Source organism: Lactuca serriola, chromosome 1, assembly GCF_051521515.1.
Source record: "Lactuca serriola cultivar US96UC23 chromosome 1, Lser_US96UC23_V15, whole genome shotgun sequence".
Lineage (NCBI taxonomy): Eukaryota > Viridiplantae > Streptophyta > Magnoliopsida > Asterales > Asteraceae > Lactuca > Lactuca serriola.
This window is the reverse complement of record NC_136408.1, coordinates 60,311,026-60,336,205: the sequence shown is the minus strand read 5'-3', so window position 1 is coordinate 60,336,205 and position 25,180 is coordinate 60,311,026. Positions and strand designations below refer to the sequence as shown.

Here is a 25,180-nt window from a genome sequence, read left to right as displayed (position 1 = left end):
TTGACTCTGGCCATTGACTTTTTACTTGAGTTGACTTTTGGTCAAGCATATAGTTTGGAGGAAGAGATCCAAGTTTATTTGGTTTAATTGAATAGATGGTGCGTAGCAGTGGTATTCTATTGGTGAGGGCAGTAGCAGTTGAGCATTTTCTGTTAAGTGAATCTTCTCACTACATTGGTGGGTTGAAGGCACCAATGTCGACCCACTGATTTTAATGTGTAGGATGTATGTGATTACGTGACTATTACTTATATAATTGTACGTTATATACATGGAGCTAATTTAGGCTTGAAGTCCTTATGGACTCAGGGTTGATACGGACCTATGGATTGATATGGACCCGACACAGCTATGTGTTGTTACATGGATTGATACTGATCCGGGGGTTGATACGGACATGACACATCCACATACTGTTATTATTTGTTCATGTATTTGATGTATGGGGTAGTTTGGGAAACTCACAAAGCTTCGTGCTTACAATTATGTTTATGGTTTTAGGTACTTCCAGTACAAAAGGGAAGGGTACGGAGTGATGGCATAGCATCTTCCCCCTCCATGTTTCCGCATTTATGATTTTTGTTACTCTGATGTTTTGGATCATTTGTATCGTGGTTGTTTATGAGACATATGATGTAATGAATTAATGATTTTTAAAAAAAGAAAAATTTTATCAGTGTTTTGGAATGTTACAAGTTGTTATCAAAGCCTTGGTTTGAGGGATTTGGGCACACCTTTGGGTGTTTCAGAACTCAGATTGAAATGATAATCTTTTCAAAAGAATAATGAATTTCTAAAAGATTTTTACAAAATGGAAAGGGGTGCAATGTGTCAATCAGCCAAGCTCAAGTAAGTGATTCCCAAAATACTCATACTTATGTGTTATGATTAGTATTCCTGATATATGAATTTCATGCTAGAGTAGGGCTAAGGATATCTTCAAGAACCGTATGATAGAATTGCCTGATTTGTGTGATGCCTTATAGCCTAAGAGAATTGGATGTTATGTGTTACTAGAGATTGATATCGGCTCAGTTAATTGCTAAGTTTATGCTTTAAAAGTTGTATACAATTAGGATCATATAGCCCCAGAATGATCGATTTAGCCTCATTTCTTATTCCTTGTTTGGTTGCGGACTTAGGGTAGAATCATTATTTGACAGTCTATGTGATCCCATTTTGTGCACAACTTGCATGCATAAGGCAACCATCAGTGTTGTATGAGATTCTTAGTATTGTAGAGGCGATCGAAATTCCTAGGATATCCTAGGAGATGCCATAGTTAGATTTATATGTAGTTTAGCATAGGACTGGTTTATGGATTAGTGTGGTAACTTATAGGATTCAAGATGGTTCTTGAGGAAAGTACAAATATGTGTGGAAGGTAGTATTTGTCCCGTACTACTAAAAGCACATGATCTATACTCGAGGCAAGGACGGTCTTGGAGATTCTAAGGAGGCTTGTAGATTGGAAGTTCCCTCAAGTTTATGTTGATCATTTATATGTCTGTATTTCAGTTTAGTATGGTGACCACTCAAGGAGGAGCTTCTGGATCCGGTTTTGGCGCTGGTGTTGAATCGTTGGAGGAGCGATTACACGAGTTTATCATATCATAGATTACCCACAACTCGTAATTACGCGCCGTTGTAATGATCATGCCCTATTAAAGGCCTTGAAACTAGGGCCAACGGTTACTTTAAACCCTTCGCAATCTCAACTGCCAAAAAGCGAACCCTTCGTTTTTGAGGTTAGTCTCTTTCATTTATGGGATTTTAAACAAAGTCATATGCCAGAATTGTGAAATCGTCAGCCTAAGTTGGTAATACTTAGAACCTCAAGGATTTCGTGAGTGCATGTGATTCAAACGAATGAGATAAGAAGCAATTAAAAAAAATTGAGATTCTGTGATGTCAAATTTTATTGAAACGAAGCAATGAAACCCCGGGCAAAGGTTACTTCGTTAAATACTTTCAGAATTTTTCATGATGCATTCCTATTTTTCCCAGATTTTTGTATTTATAATGGACTAAAAACAGGAAAAATAGTTTTACTCATCCAAAAATTATGAAAATTTACCAGAACACCTTGTAGTACATTAGGAGGCTACATAAAATTTTTGATGATTTTTCTCTTCTGTATACTATTTTTCTCCTATTTTCTAAGATTAAATACACTTAAATACACAAAAGCGGATTTCGGTATATAAAAACCACATTTGATATTTTTCCGGATTATTTATTTTGTGAATGAAGTGTACAAAATTTTTGGTAATTTACTTTAACTTTTTAATAATTATTATTTAATTAATGATTATGGATGAGCGACTCGGGGCCATTCGGGCAGAGGTCGTTGCGGGAAAGATTGGAGCACGGACTCCATTATTTCGGGAGTTCAAGGCCTGTGGAGTTCAAGAGTTATTTGGGGATAAGGACCCCATCAGTAGCCGCCGCTGGATTGGTGACATGGAGAATGCTCAGCTGACGAGTTTTTGCCCCGAGGGGGCAAAAGTAGGGTTTACATCCTGCCTTCTGAGAGACCGAACATGCAACTTGTAGGATGGGGTCGGTCAAGCTGTGGGAACTACGGGGGTGGTGACCATGACCTGGGAGGAGTTTGTTAAGAGATTCTAAAAGGAGCTTGCACCAGCAATCGATGTGCAACAACTAGCGAGGGAGTTTCAGGACCTTCGCCAGACTACTGAGACTATGACGGAGATCACCGCCAAGTTCTGTAAGAGGGATTTTTTTGGTTCCGCAGTATGTTGTGGATAAGGAGATGAACAAGACGAGATATCATGACATGTTGAGGGATGACATCAAAGATTCAAACTTTATACCTCCGGAAGAAAGATCAAGTTGAACAAGTTCTAGATCTACAAGCTCTAATGCAACCAACGCTTCTTCAATGAGTTCCTTCTTCTCCGTGGTGCACCAAGAACACTCCAAAGTACTTAAAAACACCTTCTTTTTTCTCATAATACTCAAACTAGGGTTAAGGTTTCAAGAGAGGATGTTGGAGAGGTGGAGGCTGAGAATAAAGTGGGTTTGGGGAAGTTAATGAGCTTAAATAGGTTTCAAACCACGAAAATAGGGTTTGGTCACTAATCGCATATGTCCAACATACTCAGGATACCCTAGTACGCCCAACATACGTGACTAACCCAAAAATTGTCATAACTTCAAATCATCATAACTTCTTCGTTCCAACTATGTTTTCAACGTTCTTTATATCCACGAAAATGTGTTGAAGAGCTCTACAATATTATCTAAATATCTTGGGCTAAAACTTCTCGAAAAAAAATCCATATTTCATGCAAGAACCCGACCTATGACTTTTTCCCTTTTTACCCTTCGGCCCAAAAAAAAACAATTCAAGGATTAGGTCTCTCAACCATCATTACCTCCTTCCACAAGGTCCAATATTTACCTCCTTAAGGCCTAAATATTTTACACAATCAACTTCTGGCCCACGACCCTGAAAGAAGAAATGACGGGAAACAGGATGTTACGTTTTTTCTTAAAAAAACCACTTCTGGCCACTTCTTGTTGCACCGCATAGCACACACGCAACATTTGACATTTCGCAATTGTTTGCTTTTTAAAAGACTTATGACTTAAAAGCTGTTGAGCGTGTACTATGCAGTGCAACATTTGACCCACATATTCAAACATCTTCTCGCCTTACTTAAAGTTATATTATTCAACATAGATTTATTTTTTTAACATGTTTATTATTTCAATAATATTATGAAGGATATTATAAACAATTCATGTATATTTTATATAATTTCAAAACCATTCGATAAATTTCATATAAATACTTTTCTGTGTTACATTGTCTATAACAAAAAAATTAAAAAATTATAAAGTTAATCATTAAAATTACCAAATCTATTGAAGCTAAACGAAAAAATAACAATCGTCTAGGAAAATTTAACAAAATGAACATGTTGTTTGCTAAATTCACAATTTTGTTTATTGTTATTTAGCAATTATTATGTTTAATTATTTTATATAAACGTCTTTAAATAATGTTAGTAAAGTTATTTGAATCAGTTTTATTCGATGCGATGTATATAAATAGTGTTGGTAAAATGACTTCTACATTCGCTTTAAATACATGACACATCATATATGTTAAACAACAATTCGGTTGAGGAAAATATAGTATTGCAATGGACTGTGAATATATGACTCAGTTATGGGAAGAAATTGTTGAACATTTTATGCAAAGTATGGAATGAATTATTTTAAATGAAATTGTTATTGAAAGACAAAAATTGTTATTGTAAGACTAATTTGGTTGTATGAATTTTATTTCAATGTTATAAGACTATAATTATTAAAATTTTGGTATTTGAAAAACTATTTTAAGTTTGTAAAATCTATTTATTTAAAGTTCAGTTTATTGCAGCAGTCTGTAGACGTTAAAAAACAAACAAACTTCTTATTACATGTTGTATTCGTTTAGTCCACCTCTTCTGTTGTAGAAGGATATAAATGTAGTCCGAAGACTTCAAACGTTTTCGAAAAAAACAAACAACACCTAAAAATCAATCCCATAGCCAAAATTGATTTAGCAATTAAATATATTTATTTAAATTTTAGTTTATTGCATCAACATTTAAACATTAAAAAACAAACAAACTTTTATTAAATGTTACAACATTTAAACATTAAAAGCAAACAAACTTTTATTAAATGTTATAGTTTACATCTTCTGATGTAGGTATACAAAACCTAAAGATCAATCCACAGTCAAAATTGATTTAGCAAGGGGTTTTCTAAAAGTACCCCCATTTTTTTTTTCCAATTTCACCCCCTTTAATTTGATTTTTTGTCTTTTGTTGTTGTTTTTTTTTTCTATTTTGTTTTTTGTTGTTTTTAATTTTTTTTAATTTATTATTATTATTATTATTTATCATTATTTATTATTGTTATTATTGTATTTTAATATTATTATTATTAAAATATAAAAAATATATTTAAAAAACTGATTAAATAGCCGTTCGAATTTATATTGTGGTCTGGATGTTTAAATTTTGTGCGAAATTTATAACAACAACAACAACAACAACATCAACAATAATAATAATAATAATAATAATAATAATAATAATATAAATTTAAATTTAAAAAAATTAAAAATAACAAAATTGAAAAACAAAAAAACATCAAAAGACAAAAATAAATATCAAATCAAATGTCAAAATTTTGATTTGATTTATTTTAGGGAGTAAAAATGGTTAAAAGGTACTTATAGCACAACCCTTTAGCAATCAGCACTAGTATGATATGTAAAAAGTAAAAGTATAGTAATTTTTTGACATATTCCCTCATTTTGATATTTCTGTTTTGCAATTTTCTCATAGAAATAAAAGGTTCATAAAATAAAATTAATAAAACAAATAAAAAGTTTGACTCGTCTGTTAAATCCTTTACCATCATAAATTTGGACAAGGTAGTTGTCATCAATATCGTATGAATCGGAAAGAAATTTCAAACAACTGAACGAGATATACAAAACCATACCACCTGATCATCACTATTAGTTTTGTTTTGTAGCTCCAACTAATAACACCTATCGGCATTCATCCACTACATTTAAAAGCTCCACTTCCTCAATCCTCCATTTCTCATCTATCTTCAACTTTCTATTTTTTGATATGAGGTTGCCGGAGTTTTGGTTGCTGATGATTCTGGCCGGAGTCTTCGCCGGAGCCATGGAAATTGCTCATGCATATGACCGGCCTCCGCCAAGGCAGGACTTTGCTGTATCAGTCGCCGCGTATGCTGATCCGACCACTCCACAACAAGTAATCAATTACTCTTCTTTCATTACCCTAAATTCCTCATGGATTAACAATGGCGATTGTATAAAGCATTTTAGATCAATCTCGCATTTGACTTACGAAAACACTCAACATGGATCTTAATGTGTTACTCCAGTTTCTTTTTTCTTTTTTTCTTTTTTGGTGAGAAAAAAAAAGGGTGTTCTACAGATTTTTTTTTGGAGGAAAGAGCATGGAAGATTTTTTATTTTTTATTTTTCTTTTTTTCAAATCCATTTCAATTTTGGAAAGTAATAGGATTAGGAAAAGTTATAACGACAGATATTCCTTCATATGTGATCTTGTTATAATTATTAAATATTTACACAATATTGTCAACTTTCCAATCATGATTTTTCAATCCAGAACAAAAAAAAAAAGAACTTTTTTAACTTGAAAATTATGAATAATAATTGTTTTGTTCTTTTCTGTCCTTTTTTTTTCTATAAAAAACTAGAGTAAATAGTGATATTTTATTTAAAAGATCATAAATATATAATAATCTTACTTATTTTGCAATGTTTATTGTCCTTGTTTCTATCACCATTGTTGACATACTACTCGTTAATATCAATGTTACATATGATAGTTTTGCTCACCAAAGTTTGAATATATAAGATGTCATTCCTTTATTATTATTATTATATCATATACACAAGTTATAATCACTATTTCATGACATTTTACTACGAAATAAAAACTATATTTGATAAATTTTCTTTCTCAAAACACCATGTTTTGTTTTTCAGTTATTAGAAAATACTTTGTTTTTCCAAAAAAAAAAATCTCCGGAAAATCACCTTTCTTTTGACAATCAATTTTTAGAAGTCGGATTTTCACACACTGACATATGTATACCCAAAAAGTTATTGTTGATGATAGAATTAAATTCGCATATTAAATGCCATCAAGGCAAAGTTATACTTGGACTAGAAGTCTTCCAAGTGCTTCAAATGTATAGGTCAATATGAAGATTTTGTTTCTTATTATCAACACAATTAAAAAAAAAAAGATATTACTACTACAAAAAAGTGATATATAATTATATATTATAATAAATTGTGATTTTTTTTTAACAGGTTCATGTATCTTTAGCTGGTGAAAATAAAATGAGAATTTCATGGATTACAGACAAACATACTCCACCCATCGTAAACTATGGTACATCTTCAGGGAAATACGAACACTCAGCTACCGGGGTAATTTCGTCTTACGAGTATGTAACTTACATTTCTGGTGAAATACACGACGTCGTAATTGGCCCATTGAACCCAAACACAGTCTATTATTACTCTTTTGCCACTGGTTCATCTTCAACCCCTGAATACTCTTTCAAAACTCCTCCGGCGCAATTTCCGATCAAATTTGCTGTTTCAGGTTACAAATTTCAAGCATCTTTTTGTTAGTGTATGATCTGAAGAAGTGGGGATTATTATTTATTATTTATTATTTGAATTTTAAAACACATGCAGGTGATCTTGGACAAACTGGATGGACGAAATCGACACTCGAACACATCTCGCAATCAAATTACGATGTGTTTCTGCTTCCCGGAGATTTGGCTTACGCCGATAGGATTCAGCCGTTGTGGGACTCATTCGGCCGCCTGGTGGAGCCGCTAGCGAGCCAACGGCCGTGGATGGTGACACAAGGCAACCACGAGGTTGAGAAAATTCCGGCCATCCACCACACTCCGTTCACCGCCTACAACGCCAGGTGGCATATGCCGTTTGAAGAGAGCGGATCCACGTCTAATTTGTACTACTCGTTTGAGGTCTCAGGCGTCCACGTCGTCATGTTGGGTTCCTACGCCGATTTTGGATATGGATCTGACCAAATTCGATGGTTGGAGTCTGATTTGAAGAAGGTTGATCGGAGGAAAACACCATGGCTGGTTGTGATTGTTCATGCTCCATGGTATAACTCTAACTACGCTCATCAAGGGGAGAAAGAGTCGGTCGATATGAGGGTAATGATGGAGGGATTGCTTTACGAAGCTCGTGTAGATCTCGTTTTTGCAGGACATGTTCACGCTTACGAGCGATTTGTAAGCCACACCTTCATAGCTCCAGAACTGAAATCATTTCCTTTTTTTGTAAATCAACAAATAGATTGATGATCATCTGACTTCTTGTTCTTGCAGAATCGTGTTTACAATCAAGAAACTGATAACTGCGGGCCGATGTATATCACAATTGGGGATGGAGGAAACCGAGAAGGTCTTGCTTCCAAGTGAGTTGACTGAATTGAAATGAAGAATTTTGTGTATGTTTGCAGCTTTGATTGTTGAATAATTTTGGAAACTTTGTTTTTGTAAATTGTAGGTATAAAGAACCACAGCCAACGATATCGGTATTTAGGGAAGCGAGTTTTGGGCATGGTGAACTTGAGATTGTTAATGGAAGTTATGCAAAGTGGTCGTGGCATAGAAATGATGACGATGAATCAGTTGAATCTGATTCTGTTTGGTTAAAAAGCTTTGCTTCTGATACAACTTGTAAAGCTAATAAAAAATGATGTCTTCATCATTATAAAGATTGTAAAACTTAACGTTTCTAAAAAAAAAGAGAAAATTACACGGATGGTCCATGTGGTTAGGGGTTACTTGCACGCTTGGTTCCTAGAAAGTATTTTTAACTCGGACCGTCCTTAAAACTTAGATTTGTTACCCGCCCAGTCCCTAAACTAACTAGCCGTCTATTTTGCTGTTAAACCATGATGAAAAGACATATTTACCCTTACTTTTATATGTTTATAATTATTCTTGAAAATGAAAAATATTCCACCCCAAAATATACCCCACAGACCCACACTCCATAACCTAAAATTGATCGGCGTCGTATCCTCCTCTCAGCACCTCCCTTCCACCTACTGTTACCGGCTGCCAGAGACTCTCCGTAACTGGCCATATCATCACCACCAAAACCCCCCTCCTACTGCCCTATCCCTAATCTCGTCACCATCTTCACATCAACCTTTCAAATAATTAACCAATTATTAGCCGAAAAGGATTATTAAACTAGATTTATCAAGATTTGATGGCTTACAAGTTACAGCTTACCTGAGAAGCAGTGATACCCTGAGTTTCATGTAATGAACCACCTTCAATAACTTCGTTTTCATGTAACATCTCAATTTCCTCGATAGGCCATTGTAGGAGCTGCTTCTGGTTTTTGTCTAGCCAAATACTCCTCAGAAATGACTGCATGTATAGGTGAGTTAATGATCTTATATATAATTAAGGAGATAAGTGAAATTATTGAATCTTTGATTACTTGAAGTCCGACCCATCCTTTAGCGATGACATCAGCTTCAGAATCAGTCTCGTGCACCCAACCCATAATTATCCTTCGCTTTTTCACAGGATCGAAGAACGATTTGGAAGCGTAGTACCTCCCGTAATCAAGCCTTAAACTGCCGAGTGTTAGTAATCTCCGTTTCCCCTTCGTGCTAGGGTTTATGACAGATGTATCGAACCCATTCGTGCTATCAACCCACACCGGAAAGAAATCAGGGCATTCCCATATTCCTGTTCTTAGAAATTGATGAAGTGGGGAATCATGTTTACTCCAATTAACAAGATCGTCGGGTCTCTGAAGTCACCCGGTTGAGATATGGATTGTCGACATGTTTACTCCAATCATGTTTACTCCATTTTTTGAGATATGGATCGGATAAGTCCTTTAGGACGGCCAAATTCTAGACTTGGCGGTTTTCTGAGTCGATTCCGATGTATAGCATAATAGGCTTGTTTCCGGGGAGGATGGTGACGGAGTCAAACCATCAGCCATTGATGTGGAAGGGAAGAAGTGAGAAGAAGAAATCGAGAAAGGAGGTGGGTTTTAGAGGCTTGAAATGGTGAAATGACAAAAATACCCCCATTATGTGGGTTACTAACATCTAAACAAACGGAAATGTTATGAGAGAGATTGGGCGGGTAACAAATTATAGTTTTGGGGATGGTCCGAGTTAAAAAAACTTTCTAGGGACCAAGCGTGCAAGTGACCACAAACCATAGGGACCATCCGTGTAATTTTCTCAAAAAAAAATACAGAAGGTTTATAATGTTACTTCATGAGAAAACCGAGGTTAAAGTGTTCCAAAATTATGACAAGGACAAGGAAAACTTTTTCATCAAAGAACTCTTTTACTAATTGCCATGTAAAGCCTATAGGATTGACCCTGAGCCAACTTCATAAAACATCTTTACAATATCAAATACTCGAAGTCTCAAACTCAAAGCATGCAAAAAGAAAAATGTTATTCAACATAGACATAAACCTTATGGTGTCGAAGTCTAAGACTTACATAACTAGAACCATGTAAGAGCAAATTTAGAACAAAAAAATGACAACACTAAATTAATAACAAAGCACCCATTTAGACCATTCAAAGCAAAGAACTAATTGAAACCATTCATAATTCATAAATATTACCGTTGGAACATATACTTCACGATTGATAAGTCCATCAATTCATAGATGTACATCTAGCTTTATTTCTTGTGTTATAATTTTATGTCTTAAGTAATCAAACTAGTTTCCATGTTCCAATGTCTCTAGATCATCAATCTTTATTATTTTTTTGTTTTGCCTTACCTTCTTGTTTGTTTAGAAGCGATATTTTTTGATCAATTCTATTGGACACTCTTTTTTCTCAAGTTGAATTACAATATTACTCTTTTTTTTTTTTTTCTTCTTTTTGAGATTCAGTAAAAAAGAGCAACGCGAAATTCTAGTACACTTCAAAAGAAAACATACATGCTTTTTTATGTGATTTTTTATTTATAATTAATATTAAAGATGTGCATTGTAAGAATTGAGACTCTCTCAAGTCTTCACGAGAAGGACGTAACTAGATTTCACATGGTTGGTTGAAAAAGTTCAAAGCTTTATCTTTACACAAAATTCAGAAAACATGTATCCATACGTACAGCATGTTTTGTTAATAAAATTAGTAATTATTTTGTGATTGATGATAAAAATATGGTAGTGGATTCTAAATACTTTTCAACCATAGTTATTTTCACACATAGTTATTTTTGTGAATTGCTAATATGTTACTATGTGGATTATTGTTTTAGATGAACTCAAAAGATATGAATACGCTCAGGATTCTGAGTACAACTTAACTCTTCCAAGTGAATGAAACCATCTTCTCCGCCATTGAAGATCGAAACACCAACGATATGGAAGCCAAATCTGATTCTTCCTCTTATTTCCCTCCAGGTGCTCTATTTGACGCATGCATCATGGATTTATTTGTGTTTTTAATTTACTCAGTAAAGTTCATCAAGATCTGAGTGGATTTTGTTCCAATTCTGATTCCAAGCCATGAACTTGATCGAGTTCCCAAGCATGATGATCATTAACCCCAAGTTATCGACATTGAATTTCTCTCATATTTCTCATACAGTTCTGATTTTATGACTCTACTTAAAAATATTTCAGGTATTATAAAGAAATCACTACTCGTCATCTTCGTTAACGGTTTTCTGGCATGGGCTTATCAAGCAGCTTGTCCACCCCCACCCAAGAAACTCGGATCTCCAGAAGGACCTCCCATTACAAACCCTAGAATCAAGCTTCGTGACGGAAGACATTTGTCCTACAGAGAATATGGTGTACCCAAAGAGGTCGCCAAATACAAGATAATTTATGTCCATGGCTTCGATTCTAACAAGCATTTTGCTGTTATTGCCACGTCAGCCTCCCCGGTATCGAGTTTTGTTTATCATTTATTAGTTTCGTTATTCGGTTTCTTGATTGATTGATTGATTTTAACAGACCCTAATTGAAGAATTGGGGATACATATTGTTTCATATGATCGACCCGGTTATGGAGAGAGTGATCCAAACCCTAACCAAACCTTAAAGAGTTCGGCTTTGGATATCGAGGAGCTTGCTGATCAATTAGGACTTGGATCAAAATTCTATGTTGTTGGTTTTTCAATGGGTGGTCAAGTCGCTTGGACTTGTTTGAATTACATTCCCCACAGGTTTTTCATGGCAAATTCCGTTTGAATTTTATGAAACCCAGAAGGTTGTGATCTGATGATAATATGTGATCATGGAAATAGGCTAGCAGGAGCGACTCTTATTGCTCCTGTGGTTAATTACTGGTGGCCACGTTTGCCATTGAAGTTATCACAAGAAGCGTATTCGAAGCAGTTTGTGGAAGATCAATGGAGCCTACGTGTTGCTCATTACCTTCCATGGCTGACATACTGGTGGAACACTCAGAGATTCTTTCCTTCTTCCACTCTCATTGCTAATAGCCCTGATATTCTTTCTCCTCAAGACATACAACTTTTGCCCAAATTTACAGCTGGAAGGGCACCATTACTTGAGGTACCTGCAATTTCTTCACCATCTTAGTTGATTAAACCCAGATAGATGATATGATATGATGTAAGTCTTTTTTGTGTGCTGAAAAGGGACAAATAAGACAGCAAGGAGAATACGAGTCCCTCCATCGTGACTTGAATATTGGATTCGGTACCTGGGAATTCGACCCGATGGATATTGAGAACCCGTTTCCAAACAATGAAGGATCCGTTGATATTTGGATGGGTGATGATGATAAAATTGTGCCTGTGACACTGCAACGTTATATTGCTAAACAGCTTCCATGGATAAACTATCACGAGCTCAAGGGTGCTGGTCACTTGTTCCCTTATGCTGATGGGATCAGCGATGCTATCCTAAAAGCGCTTCTCCTTGGTAAAAGTTAGCTTTTTGGGCTCGTTTTTTTCGCTATATTTAAGTGTTCGGAGTTTGGAAGATAATATTATTACTTAATGTTTGTAAGCAAGATTATGAGTGTGTTTGATCAAAAAATCGATGGCTAAGGTTAATGACAATCACCAAGAGGTTATTGATGGTTATAAAAGTCATTGCTCTCTATCTATCAATCACGATCATTGTATGAATTTCGTCAATGGTCAAAATTGAGTTTGGTGGTTTGCTCATATAATTTGGTTTTTACCGAACCAAACAGAATATTTAAAATTGTTTAAATAATTTAAGAAATGATAAAAGACAAGGGTACGTTGGTCATTTTAAATATATTTGAATTTAATCAACATGTTACATGTATATGCGGTATATCCGTGAATTTCCTTGTGGGATTTTCATCAAACCATAACCACCGTATCTGTAATTTACTCAGAATATATTGTTATATTACGAAAATAAAATAAAAAGAATATTGTGATTTATAGCATTTAAGTGTAAAATTAATAAGATTGAAAACAAAAATAAACTTTAATGTTTGACATAAATGTAAATTCCTAAATTCATGCAATCTTTAAGGTATATAACACGTGGGTATAAAACCAGTGTAATTTGGAGCGCCCTCCTGCACCCTTGTGCCTCTGTGTAGTTCCAATATGAACTTCCGTAACTTCTCGTTGCTGGTGACGGCGGCCGCCGTCCTCGACGGAGTGGTGCAAGTTGCCCATTCTTATAACCGGCCTCCGCCGCGGGAATCACTCGTCGTGTCGCCGGCAAAAAATGCTGATCCTACCACTCCACAACAAGTAATCAATTACTACTTCTCTCATTACCAATTTTTTTGTGTAAATTACTTAATTTCTCTGTTTTAACAGATTCATATATCTTTGGTTGGTGAAGATAGAATGCGAATTTCATGGATTACAGATATGGATACTCCGGCCACCGTATACTATGGTACATCTTCCGGGAACTACCAAAATTCAGCAAACGGCACCGTTTCTTCTTACGAAATTTTCCATTACAAGTCTGGTAAAATACATGATGTAGTAATAGATCCATTGGACCATAGCACTGTGTATTATTACTGTTTTACCCCTGGTTCAACGTCGGAGTTCTCTTTCAAGACTCCTCCAAAGCGATTTCCGATCAAATTTGCCGTCTCCGGTGATCTTGGACAAACAGAATGGACCAAATCGACCCTTGAACACATCTCACAATCAAACTATGATCTGTTGCTTTTACCCGGAGATCTGTCTTATGCCGACGCATTGCAGCCGTTGTGGGACTCATTCGGCCGGCTGGTGGAGCCGCTAGCGAGCCGACGGCCATGGATGGTGGCACAAGGCGACCATGACATTGAAATACTCCCGGACTTCCACCAGATTCCGTTCACTTCCTATAATGCAAGGTGGCGAATGCCATATGAGGAGAGTGGGTCCACGTCTAACCTGTATTACTCGTTTGAGGTCTCAAAGGTTCACATCATCATGTTGAACTCCTACATCGAGTTTGACCATGGTTCGATACAATACCGATGGTTAGAATCTGATCTGAAGAAGGTTAACCGGAGCAAAACACCATGGCTGATTGTGGTTGTTCATGCTCCATGGTATAATTCTTACACTGCTCATCATGATGAGCCGGAGTCAGTCTACATGAGGAAATCCATGGAAGAATTACTTTTCCATCATCGTGTAGATATCGTTTTTGCAGGGCATGTCCATGTTTATGAGCTTTTTGTAAGTATTATTGTTACTACAAAGTTCAATCTAAACGATAATCAAATTGATTATATATATAATTTGTAAGGTTATTTTGCAGAATCGCGTTTACCAGGAAAAAATTACGATTTGTTCCCCGCTGCATATCACAATCGGGGATGGAGGCAATAAGGATTTGCTTGGTGGCATGTGAGTTGACTCAAATGTTTTTATTTTTTTTTTCTCTATTGTATTAATTCAGGGAAAACAAGTTTGAGTATTGAAACATAAGAAAATTACCATTGATTTGTAATAGGTTCATAGATCCGCCATCAGAGATATCGGCATTTAGGGAAACGAGTTTTGGGCATGGAGAATTTCATGTGGCAAGTGAAAGTTATGCAATGTGGTCGTGGCATAGAAACGATAATGATGAATCGGTTCAATCTGATTCGCTATTCATCCAAAGTCTTGCTACTGATCCACTTTGTAACAAGGTGCTCGAAATTTGAATTTCTTGTTACATGTTTAATATATCATTCTTAGCCCTTGAAGGGGTATTATTAAGAGTATGTTTGTTACGTAATCTATTAATTTTTTCGAATGCTTTTAGATTGTTTTATTTTACAAATCAAAAGTAGTGTACCAAGTAGTTTTTAAAATGCTATTTCCACTAACATTTAAGTAAGTTTATTGAGTTTTTTTAATTCACCTAAATCCACCATTATATTAATATTAAAAAAATTACAAATTTAGCCTTTTTTTGCTAATTACTTTGCAGATAATAGCCAAAAAACCTAAAGTTACAAAAATAACCACTAAAATCGCAGATGAATTATGCGATTTGCGATTTGACCTTCCAGTTTGCGAAGGTACAAGCTGCTAAAGCATAGTTGTACATCAGGGACTTTTACGTTCGCAAATGGACGCAAATGGACTAATCCATTTGCTGCCACTTATAATTTTGTCTTTTACAGAGGATAAATACCTAAATTTTTTTGGAACATTCATTTTTCTTGATTTTTGTAAGGGAAAACTCTCTGCGGGAGCTATGAATGATTTTAACTTTTGAAATTATTACTATTATTATGTTTGAAGATAAATTGTATCGATCTATATTTAAAATTAATTTTTCTATTCAAACACTTGAATTTATAAATCAAACATTTAGTTAGATACATATCACATGCAACTACATAAAACCAACATAATCCCTATGTTTTCGGGAGAGGACATAGAATCGTCTATGGCTCCCTAAGAGAGTTTTCTCCAACAAAAATAAGAAAAATGAGTGTTCGAATTTTTTTTTAGGTATTTATACCCTGAAAAAGGCAAAATCGCAGGTGGTAGCTGCTGGACTAATCCATTTGCGAACGTACAAGTCCCTGATGCACAACCATGCTTTAGCAATTTGTACGTTCTTAGATAGGAAGGTTAAATCGCAGATGTGCTTAATCCATCTGTGATTTTAGTGGCTATTTTTGTAACTTTTTTTTTGCTACTATCTGCAATAAATTTGCAATTTTCTCCAAAAAAATCTTAATCTTCTAAATGTTTTTTATATCATTTTATATATTTCAGTTAGCTTATCAACTACATCATTTTTTAAAGCTAAAAATTAATTTTTGTCATTAAATTAGTAGCTAGTTTTTCAGTTAGTCTGTCAAACGTAACCTAATTACAACAATTTTATCATGTAAATGACTTTTATCTTTTGACTTTTGATCAGGATTTTAATCAATGTTCATTGAAGCATCAAACACCCGGTTCATCAATTTAGATCCTCCATCGTTGTCTTCACCCCAACAGTCATATTCTTCATCTAATCATCTTTTTTCAAAAGAGAACCCGTAAAACTCTTCCAATTATCTACCAAAACCCAAATTGCACGGGTAAGGCAAGAGAGGTATGATGAAAATAGTGGTAAAAGATGTATGAGCTTGAGGTGTTCAAGATCATAGCAGAATATACAAGATCATTGCAACAAGGCCATCATCATTGTTTAAGATCATGGAAACTAATGGAAACTCAGATTTAGACCTAAAAATAGATCGTGCCACCACCATGTTTTTGTATTGGTATTAGTGGAGATTTGAGATGTTCTCTCCCATTAGAGAGGTCATTGAAAGAGATATGTGAATGGCGAGATGAGGATTGTTCTACAAAGGTTGGTAGAAGGCAGTGAGGATCCTGACCTTCAACACATACCAGTGTTCATGATTTTTTCAAAATGCATCGACACTCTCATATTCAAATACTACGAAAGAAACTAATCTTTGATTCTATAACCAGGTTCCTTATTATCTACCAACATTTAACATACTACCCTATTATGTGTGTAGCTAGATTCAACCTATTTGCTCAATCTTTCGTGTTGCTTTTATCAAACACAAAGGTACCCAATATAGGTAGGTCACGAGCTTCTTCTAGTGTTTTGGATATAGTACTTTGCCTGTTTGTTGCTTACCCAACTGGAGTGAAAGGGTGATGTTCGTGGTAGCAAGCTTTTCGGTCATTAGGATTCAACATGTTCAGTTTACTTTAAACCATTTCTCTTCTATTGTTCACGTGAACCAAGCAGAAACGATTGTTTTGAAAAGCAAACAAATGGCCCACTCAACATCACTTGTTCTTCACTAATGGACTGGTTTCAAGACGGGCTTTAGTTTTAGATCGAGCATCATCTTTTCCAAGATTGATAAGATGTCACTACAGAAAAATCTCTTTGATTGTTAAGGATTTATGTAAGAAACATGGGTTGCCTTATGAGAGATGGAAACTTCAAAATAAGACGACGATGTAGAAGAAGAAGACCACAAGTGTTACAGGTGGTGGAAGGGGTGAATCTGGTCATGGGTTTATAAGAGAAACGGGAGATGGGTCATGTCAAAAGAGGTGTGGCTTTTTCAAAGTCAAAGTCTATGTGACAAATGGGTAACCGGGTTACCCCTTCAGTTTGTTCAAAGTGGCCAAATAGACCCCACAAAAACAAGTTTATTCATTCATAAAGTACGAAAATAAGTTAAGGGAAAAAAGAACAAATGTGCAGTACATTGTAGGTCTAATGTGTCATTCTCCCTAATAAAAATTCAACCAATCCAATCCCATTACTATCCAATTTGACCTATCCCAATTATAATCCAATTAGTATCCAGTTTCAATTATCAAAAACGATTAATACAGATATTTTATATACTTATAAATTTGATGAAATTTGGATGGATCCAATCCGATGGAAATTAGATGAAACTTTGATATATTGGATATCCAATATTAAATATTCAACGGATAAAACCAATCCAATTTAATTTTTAATTATATAGGTTCGATTCAGTTGTACGATTGTATTAGATCGGTTGTATAAAAAATATGAGGATATCCAATATTGAACAACCCTACTTTATATATTTGACATGAAATTCATTAAATGCACTATATTGTCACGATACATAATAGTGGCTTTAGGAGGCGGGAAGTGAAGCTCTCTAAGGAAATTAAGTAATCTTCAACAACATCGACGAACCAACGATATTTGGCTTCTGGACCAGGAGATGGCACTCCTTCTCTTAGAGGACCGGTCTATAAGATTTTGCAAAGAACACAATAACCTAGAAGTAGATTGTTTTTTTGTTGGATATATTCCCATATGTCGTATTAGAGTACGATATTCATAGAAGTAGAAGTGAGTATCTAGAGCCAGAGGTTAATAGTTCCAATACATATCGTAAAATGTGCTTAAGAACGCCAACACGGGCCTCAGAAAAATCATTCATAAAGAGACATCTATGAACATAAGTAAGATCTAGTCTGGTAAAGGTAAAGGTACTAAAGTTTGTTGTGATGAGGACATTGTACAGAACACAACAGTTTCATCATGTTCTCAAAAACTTAAATAGCTAGTAACAAACCCCCAAAAAAGCATATTTTAATCTAATTTTTACCAATAAGTAGTTCTTTTAAGATCTCGTCACTGATCCCATCAGCATAAGGAAACATATGACCAGCACCCTTGATCTCATGGTATTTTATCCATGGAAGTTGTTGGGCAATATAACGTTGCAGTGTCACAGGCACAAGTATATCTTCATCACCCATCCAAATATGAACGGATCCTTCATTATCCGGAAACGGGTTCTCAATCTCCATCGGGTCAAATTCCCAAGTACCAAATCCAATATTCAAGTCACGGTGGACAGATTCATATTCTCCTTGCTGCCTCACTTGTCCCTTTTCAACACACAAAAAAACAGTAACATTAGATTCATATTCTCCTTCCATGGCATAAAAGAATCAAGTAATTGTAATTGAAAGTACCTCAACTGCTGCTCTGCCAGCTGTAAACTTTGGCACGAGTTCTTTATCCTGTCTGGAAAGAATATAAGGGCTATGAGCAATAACAGTTAGAGAAGGAAACAGCTTCTGAGTGTTCCACCAGTATGTTAATGATGGAAGGTGATGAGCAACACGCAGACTCCATTGATCCTGAATGAATTGTTTTGAATACGCTTCTTGTGATAACTTCAATGGCAAACGTGGCCACCAGTAATTGACTACTGGAGCTATAAGAGTTGCTCCTGCTAACCTGTGAGGAATGTATTTCAAACACGACCAGATCACTTGACCTCCCATTGAAAAACCAACCACATAGAATTTTGATCCGAGTCCCAATTGATCACCAAGTTCTTCGATATCCAAAGCCAAACTCTTCAAAGTTCGTTTAGGATCTGGATCGCTCTCTCCATACCCGGGTCGATCGAATGAAACAATATATACTCCTAAATCTTGAATTAGATCCTGTGAAGTCAACGAATTGATCAAGAAACACAATAGCGAAACTAATGAATGTGTAACAGAAAACGAAGAAATCATACTGGAGAGGCCGATGTGGCAATAACAGCGTAATGCTTGACAGAATCGAATCCATGGACATAGATGATTTTGTATTTTGCGACCTCTTTTGGTACTCCATATTCTTTATAGGACAAATGTCTACCATCGCGAAGCTTGATTCTTGGGGTTGTAATGGGAAGTCCGTCTGGAGATCCGAATTTGATGGGTTCGGGTGGACAAGCTGATTGATAAGCCCATGCTAGAAACCCGATAATGAAGACTAATAGTATGAAAAACCCTGAAAAATTCAGCAATTGATGCGAGTTTGAATAAGTAGAAAGAGAATTAGATTATTAGTTTATTGAAACTGGAGTAGGTAGCTACTTGTGTGTACATCTTAATTACTAGATCAATCCTTATTTGATTTTAGTTGCTCAAAACATATGCTATGAGTGTAAATGGTATATTATCCGAATACCTAACCTAAATTGCAGATAAAAAAATTAACTGATTTGACCAAAAAAAGTCAGAAATCAAATCTATATTAATGCATAATGAACCCATCTGCTAGAAATTGAATTCAAGCAAAATCAGAATTACAGTTCGGAATTAAAAGCTTCGATTCCAAAGGGTAATTAAAGTCTGTAAGTTTTGATAACGAGAAGTAGATGGGAATAGAGCACCTGAAGGGAAGGAAGAGGAAGAATTGGATTTGGAATTCCTGGTATGGGACCTAGCTGATGCTGCTGAAATCTTCCTCTTTACCTCCGCTGCCATTGTTGTTGTTTCTTCGATGGCTGAATGGGATTGAGAAAGAGAAGATGCTTTGATTCACATCATCACATGGAAGCGCTGTAGTCAAACTCATTGACAACGGCGGAAAAGGATTGAAATTAGGTAGCATTGTTAATTTAATTTGGGATTCTTTTATGAAAGTTAAATTAACTTAATTTGGGATTCTTTTATGAAAGTTAAATTAATTTGTCCTCATGCATGGTAATAAAATATTGATTTTGTATATATTATTAGTTATTATTATTTTTTTTGTTATGATTTTTATAAGAAAATTACAAATTTAGTCATTTCCATAATTACATTGCAAAAAATAACTGAAAAAAAAAAAGAACCAAAATTACAAAATTAGCCACTAAAATCGCAGATGAATTACAGCAATCTATGATTTCGGCATTTGATCTGCGAATGTACAAGTGTTTAAAGTATGGGTGTGCATTAATAGTTGTACGTTCGCAGATGGACTCAATCCATCTGCAATTTTATTAGTTGGTTTGCGATTTTAACTTTTTAATGGTATAAATACCTAAAAAAATTTGAGCATTCATTTTACAAGGTTTTTATTGGGTGAAGTCTCTCTAGAGGCAAAAATCGGTAGCTACAAACAATTTCACGTAAAATCATAGTCAAACTCTATTATTTTCATAGTTAAAATTATTTAAAAAATAATAAGAAATTGCACAAATCTCAGATGAAACATCAGAGGAAATCAAAGATGAACTAAGTTCATCTGCAATTTATTCTGATGTTGCATTTGTGAACGTATAACTGCTAATGCACGCCCACGCTTTAAACACTTGTATATTCGCAGATCAAATGTCAAAATCGCAGATGACTCTAATCCATCTGTGATTTTAATGACTAATTTTGTAATTTGGGTTTTTTTAGCTATTTTTTACAAAGTAGTTAAGAAAAATGGCTAGATTTGTAATTTTCTCTATATTTTTTGTTTAAAATATTATTTTGATCTGGTATTGTAATTTTAGTTGTTTATCTGTTTAAAGGAAAGACCATTTGTTGTTCGATAAACACTATTAAACTAAAAATTTTGTACGTTGTTTCCTAATAAACTAACTTTTATGCATATTTTTATCTTTTTCAAAACATCATCATTTTTCAGTCATATTGTAATAGAATTTCAAAGAAGTAGAAAATACTTTTTTAGATGTCCATTTAGAAAAAAACATCACAAAGTGAAAGTGCACAATCTCCTCATTCTTCTCTCTGGTGTGTTAGGTGTGTCGGTCGATAAGTCAATTCTCTTTTTTGTGTGTCCGACATTTTAAATCACCTCCATAATAATTCCTTTGGTTTTTTACTTTCTTTGGTTCTTTACATAACCATTAGTCTTCAAGCATTTATTCAATATAAGACCATGCAGTATACTCATCACACATCATGTGTATGTGGTGCTGACATTACACGCATGACCATATAGATACATCACCCCTTCCCGGTGTGGTGATGATACGGAGGCTTGTTGGCGTGGAGGGTTGTGGCATTAACCATTCCTTATGACACCATTCTCTCTCTCTCTCTTTCTCTCTCTCTCTCTCTCATGACGGAGAGATTTGTGCTGAAGGTGGTATAGTGTGGTGAGTATACCTCATCGCCTAACACTTAAGCATTATGCTTTCACTATAAACTCTTAAGTGTTTGATTCATGAGCCCATAAGCCCTGTTTGATGAGTCCTAGATCTTTTTGTGATGGTTGTGAAAGGGAGATTAAAATTAATACGATATGATATTTACTCTAAATGATTGTAGATGTTATTAACTAAAAAGATATTCATAGTAGATTTTTAATTTAGTTATATTCAAGATTCGATAATCAATATATGACTTCAACAATAAAATTCAAACCAGAAGACTGAAAACGAAGCATTAAAAATCTCAAACCCGATAGATAAAACCCAAAGTACTAACCTAAAAAAGACTGTCCAAAATATGTCTGGTCGGACAAGGGAAAAAAGGTTGCTTAGAGTGCGTTTGGTTCCTTAAATTTTCTTCCAGTCTTCCATGAAAATTTTCAAATGAAAATGAAAATTTCGAAATGTTTGGTTGATTCGATTTTAAATCTTTTTCCAAGAAAACGAAAATTTTTTGTTTTTCAAATTGTATGTAAATTAAAAAAGTGATTTTTAAAGTTTTCTAAAAATTTAAGATGGAAAATGAAAATTGCATCTCAAACCAAACATGTTTTCTAAAAATTTGTTTGAAAACTGAAAATAAAAACTTTATTTTCTGAAAACATTTTCAAATAAGCTCGATATATATAAATACGAACTACCAACAATATATTTCATCAATCACTCTCAACCCCAAAATTAAATGTAGTCATAAATTTATAATACCAAATACAAAAGTTTAATTTACACAAAGGACATCAAAATACTGAAAAGTGTGCAAAGAATAAAAACTACAAATCAAATTTTTACTCTTACAAAAATACCCAAATTTTTACTCGTACAAAAAGTATATGAATCTAAAGTTTACCAAGAAGAAGTTCTTTTAGGATCTCATCACTGATCCCATCAGCATAAGGAAACATATGACCAGCACCCTTGAGCTCATGATACCTTATCCATGGAAGCTGTTGGGCAATATAACGTTGCAGTGTCACAGGCACAATCTTATCATCATCACCCATCCATATATCAACGGATCCTTCATTTTCCAGAAACGGGTTCTCAATATCCATCGGGTCGAATTCCCAAGTACCAAATCCAATATTCAAGTCACGATGTATAGATTCATATTCTCCTTGCTGTCTTACTTGTCCCTTTTCAACACACACAAAAAAAGTAACATTAGATTCATATTCTCCTTCTTAAAATGGTCAAGTAATTAGATGTTTGGATGTGTGATTACTTAAATGAGTACCTACCTCAATGGGTCCCCTGCCAGCTGTAAACTTGGGAATGAGTTCCATGTCTTGCTGAGAAAGAATATCAGGGCTATGAGCGATAGCTTTGTAAGAAGGAAACAGCTTCTGAGTGTTCCACCAGTATGTTAATGATGGAAGGTGATGAGCAACACGTAGACTCCATTGATCCTGAATGAATTGTTTTGAATACGCTTCTTGAGATAGCTTCAATGGCAAACGTGGCCACCAGTAATTAACTACTGGAGCTATAAGACTTGCTCCTGCTAGCCTGTGAGGAATGTATTTCAAACAAGACCAGATCGCTTGACCTCCCATTGAAAAACCGACTACATAGAACTTTGATCCGAGATCTAACTGATCAGCAAGCTCCTCGATATCCAAAGCCGAACTCTGTAAAGTTTGGTTAGGGTTCGGATCACTCTCTCCATAACCAGGTCGATCGAATGAGACAATATGTATCCCCAATTCTTCAATTAGGGCCTGTTAAAATCACAACCAAGTAATCAAGAAACGGAATAACGAAACTAATGAATTAGGAACAAAACACGATACCTACCGGGGAGGCTGATGTAGCAATAACAGCATAATACTTGATAGAATCGAATCCATGAACATAAATAATCTTGTATTTGGCGACCTCTTTTGGTACACCGTATTCTTTGTAGGACAAATGTCTTCCATCACGAAGCTTGATTCTAGGTGTTGTAATGGGAAGTCCGTCTGGAGATCCGAGCTTCTTGGGTTGGGGTGGACAAGCTGATTGATAAGCCCATGCCAGAAACCCGATAATGAAGACTAATAGTATGAAAAACCCTGAAAAAAATTTGGTGTTTGGATTAGTTCTTATGATTCATAATTGACAATTTGACATGATGATTATTTGATTTGATGGAAACATTGCTGTGATTAAATTGCATTTCAGAAATCAAATTAGAATTAATGCTCGACGGACCCATCTCTTGATTTCAATCAAAATCAATATTACAGTTCGGATGTTAAAAGGTTCAATTCCGATCGGGAAGTTCATGATTTTACGGTTTTCTAAACTTCTACCTACATATGTGATATCTTTTAGGATCTTAATTGAAGGAAATCCAAGTTGACAATATTCATTCATTGGCACACAAACACTTCGATTCGGTAAAATCGCCAACGAATCTATAACGAATGTATCAAATAGTGAAGTCTGTAAGCTTGAAAAAAAAAAAATGGTGACAAGTATATGAGAATAGAGCACCTGACGGGAAAGATGAGGAAGATTTGGATTTGGATTTCCTGGTATGCGACCTTGCTGATGATGCTGAAATCTTCCTCTTGACTTCCCCTGCCATTGTTGTTATTCAATGGCGGAAGAGGAGGAAAAAGAAGAAGATGCTTTGATTAACTTGGAATTTGGAAAGAGTTGTATACAAAGTCTTTGACAAAATGTGGACGATTTTCGTGGGACATAGTTGACTCTCGGACTTTTCTTGGGCCTATATAGCAACAGATGGATCGGTTTTTAACCGATCCCAAACAAAGACCGATACATTCCTAGTTTAAAATGAGATCGGATCGTAAAACCAATCTCAAAAATTATGGATTGATCTAAGACCAATCTCACAAAATTCACATTTGTTAATCACGCATTCCCTATTTTTTAATTAAATTTTAATGTATCATTTTAGTAAATCTTAATATATCATTTTGGCGTTAATGAAACAGTGGAAAAACCTGAAATCGAAAACGGATCGAAAACCTCCAAAATTGAACCGAAATAGATCCAAAAAAATATTATCATGAAAACATCTAGGACCTATCAGGAAAAACCTAAATTGTAAGATCACTACTAAGGCTAAGGGGAGTGATAACACTTCTAGCACTTTAACATGTAAGATTTTTTATCGCTACATAGGTTTTTATATTGCCAAGTAAGCTTAGCATGTATAGGTTAAAAAGAGTAAGGAGTAGTAGTGAGAGGAATTTAATTGGTTTTGTTTTGAAAAAAAAATTAAAAGAAAATAATCTCAATCAATCACAACCCATTTTTTCTTCTCTCTCTTTTCACTACTATAGTAGCGTTTCTTATTTAACGAGTATCTTAGTGACTTATAAGGGATGGTTTAAAGATTGATAACATGTGTTTTGGCGAGGGGGTGATGAGGCCACTCCCTCAAGCCTAAAAATATAGGATCGTTCTGAGAAGGCTCCTGGACTGTTAATGTGTAGGTTTATTCTTAGCTAGTATTTTTGAGAATCAAAAAAACCATGAAAACTTATCGGTCATTCTTTTGAGAAAACTATAAAAAATGATCATTGTGATTTGCAATTGATTGTGGCTAAACTCCAAAAAAAACTCTTAACTTGCAAAAATAGTCATTTTGGTTTGGTTGTAGAAGACTAACATTAATATCCATTTGTTTT

At 34.9% G+C, this 25,180-nt stretch overlaps 5 protein-coding genes across 9 annotated transcripts; 3 read left to right on the top strand and 2 right to left on the bottom strand.

Annotated features, from left to right (window-relative positions):
- The first annotated feature begins 5,477 nt into the window (after positions 1–5,477).
- Positions 5,478–8,424, top strand: LOC145089569 (putative purple acid phosphatase 20). Its single transcript, XM_079027994.1, has 5 exons — positions 5,478–5,816; positions 6,911–7,208; positions 7,304–7,878; positions 7,975–8,063; positions 8,156–8,424. The coding sequence occupies exons 1-5, from the start codon at positions 5,667–5,669 to the stop codon at positions 8,346–8,348; spliced, it is 1,305 nt and encodes a 434-aa protein (XP_078884120.1). The 5' UTR covers positions 5,478–5,666; the 3' UTR covers positions 8,349–8,424.
- A 2,207-nt stretch (positions 8,425–10,631) lies between these two features.
- Positions 10,632–13,310, top strand: LOC145089549 (uncharacterized). Of its 5 annotated transcripts, none has more exons than XM_079027986.1 (7): positions 10,686–10,819; positions 10,915–11,059; positions 11,282–11,547; positions 11,618–11,829; positions 11,911–12,181; positions 12,268–12,553; positions 13,172–13,310. In XM_079027986.1, exons 2-7 carry the CDS (start codon positions 11,020–11,022, stop codon positions 13,174–13,176), a joined length of 1,080 nt encoding a protein of 359 aa, XP_078884112.1. In that variant the 5' UTR covers positions 10,686–10,819; positions 10,915–11,019; the 3' UTR covers positions 13,177–13,310. The 5 variants fall into 5 exon arrangements, with proteins under 5 accessions (XP_078884105.1, XP_078884112.1, XP_078884108.1 ...); XM_079027982.1 differs by having other exon boundaries at positions 13,145–13,282; XM_079027979.1 differs by lacking the exon at positions 13,172–13,310 and having other exon boundaries at positions 10,632–10,699; positions 12,268–12,738.
- On the top strand, positions 13,222–17,889 carry LOC145089527 (putative purple acid phosphatase 20). Its single transcript, XM_079027955.1, has 5 exons — positions 13,222–13,371; positions 13,441–14,307; positions 14,390–14,478; positions 14,585–14,765; positions 15,998–17,889. Exons 1-5 carry the CDS (start codon positions 13,222–13,224, stop codon positions 16,046–16,048), a joined length of 1,338 nt encoding a protein of 445 aa, XP_078884081.1. The 3' UTR covers positions 16,049–17,889.
- Positions 17,890–18,020: 131 nt separating this feature from the next.
- On the bottom strand, positions 18,021–19,979 carry LOC145089536 (uncharacterized). The gene is made up of 4 exons (XM_079027961.1): positions 19,782–19,979; positions 19,140–19,396; positions 18,583–19,062; positions 18,021–18,495 (listed from the first exon to the last, which is right to left on the bottom strand). Exons 1-4 carry the CDS (start codon positions 19,873–19,875, stop codon positions 18,199–18,201), a joined length of 1,128 nt encoding a protein of 375 aa, XP_078884087.1. The 5' UTR covers positions 19,876–19,979; the 3' UTR covers positions 18,021–18,198.
- Positions 19,980–22,205: 2,226 nt separating this feature from the next.
- Positions 22,206–24,219, bottom strand: LOC145089542 (uncharacterized). The gene is made up of 4 exons (XM_079027966.1): positions 24,015–24,219; positions 23,334–23,590; positions 22,778–23,257; positions 22,206–22,672 (listed from the first exon to the last, which is right to left on the bottom strand). The coding sequence occupies exons 1-4, from the start codon at positions 24,106–24,108 to the stop codon at positions 22,376–22,378; spliced, it is 1,128 nt and encodes a 375-aa protein (XP_078884092.1). The 5' UTR covers positions 24,109–24,219; the 3' UTR covers positions 22,206–22,375.
- Positions 24,220–25,180: the final 961 nt, after the last annotated feature.